General features: G+C 43.6%; 1 protein-coding gene across 1 annotated transcript in view; it reads right to left on the bottom strand.

The window, feature by feature from the left end:
* Positions 1 to 9,500, bottom strand: part of AFF2 (AF4/FMR2 family member 2) — a 280,441-nt gene that overhangs the window by 269,919 nt on the left and 1,022 nt on the right. The window contains exon 2 of the mRNA XM_032592102.1: positions 393 to 1,253. Coding sequence (XP_032447993.1) covers positions 393 to 1,193 — 801 coding nt within the window. The 5' untranslated portion in view covers positions 1,194 to 1,253. The remainder of the gene's footprint in view (positions 1 to 392; positions 1,254 to 9,500) is intronic.

Here is a 9,500-nt window from a genome sequence, read left to right as displayed (position 1 = left end):
ACTTGCTAGTGAAGGCCTACGGTGGCTCACAATCTTTTCAGGGACCTCATACTGCTTACGACCAATTACAATCTCCAGTGTTACTAATCTGTACATATTGCTACAGGTGCACTCTCTGAAACTATTTTAGAAGTCCAAATTTTCATTCACTCAGACTGACCTTGTCTGCTGCCATTCCACATTACGGAGATTTAACTGTATTTGCAGAATGTTAATCAGTCAAGTCACAAGCCACAGAAGATCAAGACTCAGACTCTGACCTTGAAGAGTCTCATCTACGGCTCAAGAAGGTAAATAAGAGGTGCTTGTGAATACTTGATTATAGCGGTGAGAGAAGTGAACTAAAAAGAAAAAAAAAGAAAGAAACAAACAAAACTTGAAAAATTACTTACTTCACTTGTTTGGAGAATCGTGAACTTGGGCAGTTTGGGCTTTGAACTGGCCGCACTGGGTTTTCCATCCAACAGTGATCCGAATGACAGATTCCCAAAGCTGTTCTCGAATTCAATGGAAGGTTTCAGTGTCGGAGGGATGTCCGGTGCCTGGTCCTGGCCATCCATGGGTCTGACATACGCGGTCGGTTTTTGCTGCCCCATGTTTGTTTTGCAGTAAAGCCCTGGTGGAAAGTTCTGAACCGAAAGGCCACTGCTGGGAGCTAACAAAGAGGAGGCAACTAGGGGAGACCCAGGAGCGTGCACTGTAAATTCAGATTCTTCTGGCGAGACGGACTGAAAGATTTCTTTGAAAGCATCCCCTCCACTGGACTTGAGGCTATTGTCTTCCTTCGCAGATGGGTTTGACTCTTCAGCGGCCCCGACCTGAGGCTGTTCGGCCGGGTAGACGAAGAAGTCTTCCAGTCGGGCTTGGGGCTGGTCTTGCGCAGGCAGCTGCATCTTGTTTGGCTGGCTACTGGCCTGGCTGGCTGGTACAAGGCTAGCGTTATGACCATCCCGTGGCCAGTCAGCTTTTGATTTCCTGTTGCCGTGTATTAGAGTGGAATTCAGTATCACGACAGAAGGCGGAGGCATTGGGGCCGAGGGGTGAGTGTTATCCTGGTGAGGTGGGAGCATTCGGTTCTTTTGCTCGGGGAGAAAGCTTGGCTCGTTTTTGTTGATGGGAGGCTGGGGCACAGAATTCTTTGGGATTCCCACTAGATGATTCTGATTAGAATGGTTAGTTAGCAAATCCTTCATCTCATCATAGTTTCCCAGCGTGTTCTGGACTCGGTTGGCAAGTGCATCACCTTTGTTTGTCTAAAATAACAAAAAGATGGGGGTGGGAGGAGAGAGAATGAATAGGTTTGTGTTTCCTAATGTTAATGTTTCAAACAGATGTCCTAAGCAGACTAGCATATAGGGTTCTTTAAAATTCTCATGCTGCCGTATAATTTCATACTTTTCATGTGCTATGTAAGAAAAAAAAAAACCCAGTAACACTATGGAAAGAGCCTCTTGGAATGAGCTGTGTGATTAACGTTTGTATACTCCCTGGCCTATCCTTAAAGGTGCTCATTGGGAGAAAGTTTTAAATGACGTCGCTGAAGAATTTTATTAGCAAAATAACTTCTTTTAGGTCAGAGGAGCTGAACCGTTACATTCCACGTTGTGAGGGACAACTTCAGCCTGGTGAGCCCGGGAATTGTAATGGAACATTCGACTTATGTTTGTTCTTGACACGTCAGCCCTTTGCGCCACATTATACCATGAAAAAGGCTTAGCCCATTGGATAAGGAAGTCGGTGAAATCGTGCGGTCGTGAATATATTGGTTCAGAAAAGCTCAACATCTAATTGAGCTGACATGACTAAAGCGAATCTAATTCCTTTTAATGAAAGGACTGTATAAATTACTAGTGTCTGCCTACACATTCTGGGGGCAACTGTGTTTACGTATTGATGATTCATACTTGTTTGCTTTGAAATGGTGCAATTGTTCATCAACACTGACTCAAGCTCTCCTGTGTCTTTTCAATGATTCAGAAAAAAATTTATTCAAGGACTTAAACCGCTGCTTACGTAAATCAAAACAAAGTCAGATTTCCAAAGTGATGTTGGCCACTAAATCATTCTGTGGGCAATCAACATACCGGCTCTATCTTCCCCTGCAGGAAATACTAATCTTGTTAAAATGGCTGTGGTTGTTCTTAAAACAATTAAGTTCCTGCATGGGTTTCTGTAATACAGAAAGCACAGCTATCAGAACTAGAAAACGGTGGCTAGCTACATACTTGGAAATGACTTTGACAAAAGCTCAGCTGTTCATCTCCGAGAGCGCCTTTTTATAATTCCCTTTACCTGCCCAAAGGTGTTCTCAAAACAAGCGGTTGAATTCAGAAGGGCAAAGGACTTCTTTGTGCTTAGGCTGCACTATCCTGGCCCAAGATATTGCAATGAAACACGGCTACTGGCATCCGTGGGGCCATGTGGCAGCAGGACCACTGGATGGGGAAGACAGCCACCCTACGTCACCTCTGGCTCCCAGGAGCCATAGGCGTGCCCTCCGTGCATGGGAGGCAGTGACAACTTCCCCATGGATACCGCCTCCACTGCAGATAGAGGTTTAACATCTCAGGTTTCTCATTTGCCCTTAACACAGCCCCATCTCCTGGCATACACGGGGGTGTGCCTATCCAAGCCTGGGATTTCAGACTAAACCTAGGCTGTATGGCCGTGTGCTGTTCTCTGTATGTGAGGATGGAAGAGGGTGCAGATGAATGGAGGGTGAAGTGCAGGAAATGGATGAAATCACCCAGAGAAAGAAAATACAGAACGAGAAGATCAGGCTCAGGAGGCAACCCTGGGGAACATCAACCTTTAAGCGACTGAGAAAAGAAGAGGAACCGGCAAAGGATACCAAGAAGGAGCGACCAGAGAGGGAATCAAACCGGTGACCTTGGCCCCGTTGTTAACATGGTCTCCATAGAGTGTATACAGTACCCAACTCACAGCATGTGTGAAATCATAGAAGACATTTCCAAAGAAATGAGGGCAATTAGGGAAATACGATTCCAGAGATTAAGGAAAAGTATGTTAAATATATGTTAAAAGGGCTCTGTTGGGGAGGGGGAATTTTAGAGATCCAATAGATGTCCATTTTAGTTTTCCTATCCACAAGAACATCTGATATTGCCTCACATGCAACATTGGTGCTAAAGCAGTGATGAAACAATTAACATTCCATATAATCCTCAGCCGAATAATCGCTCCGTTTTCAGAAGTACATTTGAAAGGCATATTTAATAGATAGATATGAGCAGAACTCATTTTTATTCCCTGAAAAATCCCTACGTTTGTCCATTTTAATGGGATAAATTAGTCTTCAGCTAAGGCCAGAATAAACTTTGTATATACAGTGGGGTCTCCTTTGATGACGTTGTACAAACGAACCATTTGGGCAGCAGCCAAAACCAGTCTCCCTCCTATTCAGACCCTCAATTCAAAACAAGGAGATCTCATCATGCTGAAAGCCCAGTACAAATTTGATGCAAACTTTAAATACTTGCAAAGTTGTTCTGGTCCCTCAAACAGTTTACCTCTGGGGTCAGATTATTGCTTAACGAACACTAATACCTGGCTGTCTTCAAATGTCTGAACTGTTTATTTCCCATTTCAAACACCTTTAGTTTACATTGTCTCATTTTAATGAATTTGGATATGCTTCCTTCCCTTAGACAAAGAGAATTCTATAAGCTGAGTGCTTTTCCTTTTTGCCTTAGCTACCAGGAAGCTCAAAGCTCAACTTACCCAACTTTCACTGAAAGGTTACTGGACTTTCATTGAAAGTTCATTGAATTTCCACTGAAACTGAGTTCTACAGAATCAGAACCTTGCCCTGTGATACCCAAAAGACCACCACAATACCTCAAAGCCCCTGAGAAGTAATTCACTCTCTCCGGGCCAACACAATCAAGTCTCAAGAAACTTGAGACTCATCTGCTTGCAAGCAAGCTAGTTTAGCAGCAAAAAAAGGGGCCACCCACACTCATCTTTTCTTCAATGGGGAGAACCTTGGTTAGGTTTTAATGTCTCTTTATTAACTTCTACTGTTGTAATGATCTGGGCTTCCAATGCATGCTAAGATTTTTTTTCCCATCTCTAGGTTTTGAAATTAGGAGACCTTCTAACCTGGCCAATGTCTAAAACTGTATCTACGTAAATAAAATCAGAGGAAAATTAAAAGTTCTCTCAATTCGTCCAGAAGGTCAACCTCCTACCATACAGGGTATGCTACAGTAATGATTTCTTTTCCTGCATAAAACTACGAGCTCTTAAAAGTCAAAGACCGCCTTTTGTTCGCCTTTATATCCTCAAGGCTTAGCACCATGTCAGATGCACATCAGGTACTCAAAAACTCGTTGCTAACACGAACAGAATCAAATTATAATTCATACCCTACCTATATCAAAATAAAGGATTTGCAACAGTTTGGAGTAAAAGGTACATCAACAGAAAAGCAAAAGCCAAGCTACCTTGGTTACCGTGATTGAACACTCAATTGAACTTTGAGTTTCCTGGTAGCTAAGGCAAAAAGGAAAAGCTCCCAGCTTATAGAATTCTCTTCGTCAGATGGAAGGAAGCAGACATATCCTAATTTATTAAATAAGACAAATGGCTTTCAGATACTAAAACGTAATAGGAATTCTTCTCATTGGTTCAGTTACAAGAACCTCTGTACAATAAAACCATTTTTTTCAGCCCCAATTTCACAGAAGATGCAAAGATGATCTTTATGTGGCTTTTTCTTACAATGACAAAAAACGAGAGTGTTGCATTAAAGTCTAACTCGGTGAAGGCATATCTCTATGTGGAGTTAGGGGGCTAGGCTAATGGCTCCAGGTACGGGGATTTCCTGTGCACAAATGACCTAGGGGCGGAGCTGAGACAACTTGGAGGAATGAAGGGATGTCCACTCCCTTAGACCAGCTTCCTCACAGAGCAATGGTCTCAGAGAGACTCGTGAGCGGAACTGCACAGCAGACGGTTGGAGGTTGAGTTCACTGGCGACACTTTCTGAGTTGCTGATCGAAGGAAGAAGATCCACATGCTTTGCATAACAGACGTGCTGCGGCTACAGGTAGGAATTACCACGGTCATGCTTAAGACACATACTGGCAAATTCAACACAGTCACGAGGCAGGGTTAGGACAGAGGACACACAGACACATAGCCTCAAAAAGTCCACCACTGAACAATCTCCGAATAATTACCAGTACAGTCCAGGTCGCCTGAGTCGCCTCTCTGCCTCTCCACCACCAGAGCTGGGTGACTGTCAACCAGTTTTTAAATTTCTCAAGATGTAGCTATGAGAGCTACCAGACAGAAAACCCAATGGGGCCTGAAATACATTTATGCACACCCGCACGATGCACTCTCATTATACACCACAGCAACTTGTGATTCACACTCCACATGTTCTGTTTCACCCTCCGGAGTCTTAGTAATCCTATTAAGGAGCAAGGTATCCTTGGCAGTCTTGATTGGACATTATAAACATGGCAAAAATGAAATTTAGCCATTTCAATCAATTACAGCCTTCTTTCAATAGGCCGATTCTTTCCTTCCCGTGCTAGATAATTGGTTGATTCTTAAAGGTAACCTCTGCAGCTATTACTTTCTAAGTAATCACAATTTCTCCATCATCAAGGAAATGCATTTTCCAAGTATTTTCAGGCATAAATTACACGTCTGGTTTGTGGCTCATGACTAACAGCACTCCTCCATTTAAGCTTTTTGCCTCTCATTACTTTAGGAAATGCAAAGTTGCCTCAGTTTGCTTCTAATGCTATCTACAAATCAGTAAGTAGAAGTTCATTGCAAGACTAATGTCCTAGGAGGCTATTTGTACCATGGCATTTCTTTTTAATAAAAGTCACAAAATAATTTAAGTTTGGGGGCTCATTTTTTCCTTTTATTTCATTGTGGCTAATGCGTGTGATTTAGTAATTCCTTTTTCTCTAATTGTAATAGTTTTACAGTTAATCTCTCTAAGCTGTAAGTTGTTATTTCTTTCTTTAATTATAATAACAATGGTCTCTTGAACTTGTACAGCACTTGCCAGATTTCAAAGCAAGGTCTCCCAGCTCGTTTGACTTGATCCTTACAACACGCACATGACTCAACAGAGCAGCTCTGATCTCAGTCTGCCTTCTACCTCCCCGACCCAAATGACCTTGGGTAAGACACTTAATCTCTCTGTGCCTTGCTTTCCTCATTCTTGCAGAGCTGCAAAGAGCTAGAAATTATTAGTTGTTGTTGCTTTCTCATCATTATTATTATCAGGGATTCTTTGATATCAGGTATTCTTATTCAGTTCACAGAGGAGGAAACTATAGGTCAGAGGAACGAAGTTTCTTCACCCAAGTCACACAGGAAGTAAGCTTATCAGGTCTTCTGACCTCTTATGGGAGGATAAACAGCTTCCTGTGACAGATACTGAACCACACAGAACTGGGTCTAGATTCATCACTTACATGGATATGAAGCAGCAGAGAAGTCACCTCGCCTCTCTGAGCCTCAAATTCCTTGTGGTCAACATGAGGAAAATGAGTACTCCAGCTGCCATAAGGACTAAACACACATGTATAAAGCCCTAGCACGTGCCTGGCGTTCGGTAGGCACTTGATACATGCCAGGTCCTTGTCCCGCCCAGTCTTTCCACACTAACCTGACATGGCAAAGAGCTTCACAGTCTTCAAGTGCTTTTGAAGACCTCCTTCTCAGCACCACAGCACAAAGTCAGATTTGAAAGTTATAAGCGAAAAACACAGCCATCACCAACCAAATCTAGGGGTGGTCAACATTCTTTCCATTCTGGGAACGGTACGGGTGAAGCAAAGAACAGAAAGAAACCAGCCAGGCTGATAAGAGATCACCATTTCTTCTAACTGCCAAGAAAGGGCAGTGGGTCTTAGGGACCGATACTCATTGGCTACTTTATGAACTACCAACACCATTGGACAACAGATCAGGCCGCGTTGTAGGCTTCAAGATGGCAAGAAGTTTCCTGAAAGTCCCGATCCACCGCCAGGAGTTCTGATTTTTAATTTGATAAGCATTCCTACCACAACCCTAAGGAAGGGGTTATGGTATGTCCTTGTCTCTACCAGTGGACCGTGGGCCAGCTCTAAAACTCCCATTGCCACTGGCATGTCCAGATACTCCAAGGGTGTCCATACTAGTCCAGGCTCGGGGAGTTTATGGAGATGCACACCAGTTCTAGTATCATAGTATGAGAGGAAAGGAAAGGTATACTCCCCAGTGATCTCCCAGGGAACCCTGAACATGGACACAGCACAAGATGGCAGCTGATCATCAAAGCAATGGAGGAAGAAAGAATTCCTAGGTCATCAACCAATAGCTTAATTCCTTTCCTATACAGTCTTGAGAAGAACAAAAGCTCTTCCTGATCAAGAAGCATAAAGGCAATAGGCTACTAATCACACAACAGCCTGGCTCTGGGCTAGACTAATGTTCCCATCTAGTGTCCCTACCTGATATACCCTTGTCATAGCAAGACAGAGGACTTTCGAAAACTTCTGACAATGTTGATAACAGGTTTTTTAATAACTGCCTACTCAAAAATATACTGCTTACATCTAAAAGTGACTATGCATCTGCATCACAGGCCTTGTTAACAAGAGATGGCATTTACCTTAAAGATACAAGACCATTAATTCAACATGACTTAAATTATAAAGGGGGGAGGATAAGCCAAGGGTCCCATGCCTCATAATAGTGTTGGGCATGAAGTAGATTTTGAATTTTAAGCATGACTCTTGAGGAAAGCTGACTTTTCTAACTCATCCAAAGATAAGACATAAAACTCATCTGGTTATTCCTCTTAAGAAGGGACAAGGCATCTATCATCCTTGGGCTCTCCTCCATTTTCCGGAAAAAATGGAGGCCACAACATCTTGCCCTTCCCCCAGTCTTTCTTCTACTCTCCTGCTTTGCTCTCAACCTAATATTCCTTCCCACTCTTCCTCACCATGGCTGGTCACCCTTCACACACGCTTGATTTTGCATTTGCTCATCTCCTCTGGGAGCCTGCCCCACTCATCACCTCTTCCTCCACTACCTTCACCCTCTCCCTCTCGACGGACATCGGGTCCTTCCCATCAATCTCTAAATGTGTTCACATTTCTCTCATTATTAAAAACAAAGCCTCTTGCATTCCATATAATTTCTTCCCTTACATTCTAACTTACCTTCCTTTCTTCCTCCCTCCATACAAAAACCCGCTGCCTTTCTTTCTTTTACCACCTCCCATTTACTCCCCAACCCCAGGCAGTTTGGCTTACCTGCAGTGAGCACCGCCATCAACAATTAAACGACTCTCCCTAAGGTCACTGACCCCCTCCCCCTTAACTACCAAACCAACAGCCACTTTCCAGTCCTGACCTTTCCTGGCCACTCAGACACAGATAACTAACAAATCCTTCCTCTATAAAACCCTGTATCCCCCTGACTTCTATTAAATGATTCTCTTCTCCTTCTCTTCCTACCTCTGTGATCATTCACTCCTTCTTTAGGTTCCTTTCCTGGCTTCTACTTTGCCACCTTGCTTACTGCTTCAATGTTGCTATTCCCCAAGATTCTGACTTTGTCCCTCTTAGTCATCTGATAGCTTCTACTCCCCTGCCTGCTAACACCAAACTCTCTCTCTTGACCACTCTCATTAGCTCCAGATCCCTCCATCCAATGCCTACTGGATATCTCTCCCTTCATATCCCACAGGCATGGTCAAAACAGAATTGTGTTTTTTCTCCACAAGTACCAACCCTGTTTCCTCCTCAACAGCCTGTTAGTGAGACTGCCATACTCTCAAGTCAAAAATACGGGCATCATTCATTCCTGTCCCACGCTTCCCACATCCACGCAGGCAGCCAGTCTCAGCATTTCACCCCACTTGCTCTACCTTAAATCTTGCCTTCCGTGAACTCCCCTTAGCTGACTACAAGGGCCTCTTTATCTGTCTCTAGTTTCCTTACCTCCAACCCACTCTCCACGCTTCCAACATCACCTTTAAAGTTCTTTGTCTGTCCTGGATGTGCCCTTACTTAAAAGCTCTCAGTGACTTCTCTTCATGTGCGGAATTGGGTCCAAACTCCTTGGCACGAGGTACAAATCTCCACGAACCTCTCCCCAGCCCATCTCTGTAGCAGTTACCACGCAGTCACGCCTTCACTCACCATGATGATGTCTACCACTGGGCAAGGAAGTCCTTGAGGGCAGGGACTAGGTCTTGTTCCTCTTTGTACCTTAGTCTAAGACGTGACTAGCACGTAGTGGGCCTTCAATAAGTGTTCGCTAAACTGATCATATCCCTAAATACATGCATTCAAAAGCACTGTATGCATTAAATAAATGGAGATAGGAAAAACGCTTTTTGAAGGATTATACTATTATTGACAGATTGCAAAGCGGTAGGTTTGGTGACCTAACTCTCTTGGCCAGACTCACTGAACGTGGAAGCACCTGAGTCTTAGTCAAGAGCTGCCTAC

The sequence above is a fragment of the Lynx canadensis genome, chromosome X, assembly GCF_007474595.2.
Source record: "Lynx canadensis isolate LIC74 chromosome X, mLynCan4.pri.v2, whole genome shotgun sequence".
NCBI classification, from domain to species: Eukaryota; Metazoa; Chordata; class Mammalia; order Carnivora; family Felidae; genus Lynx; species Lynx canadensis.
This window is presented reverse-complemented; position numbering and strand designations above follow the sequence as displayed.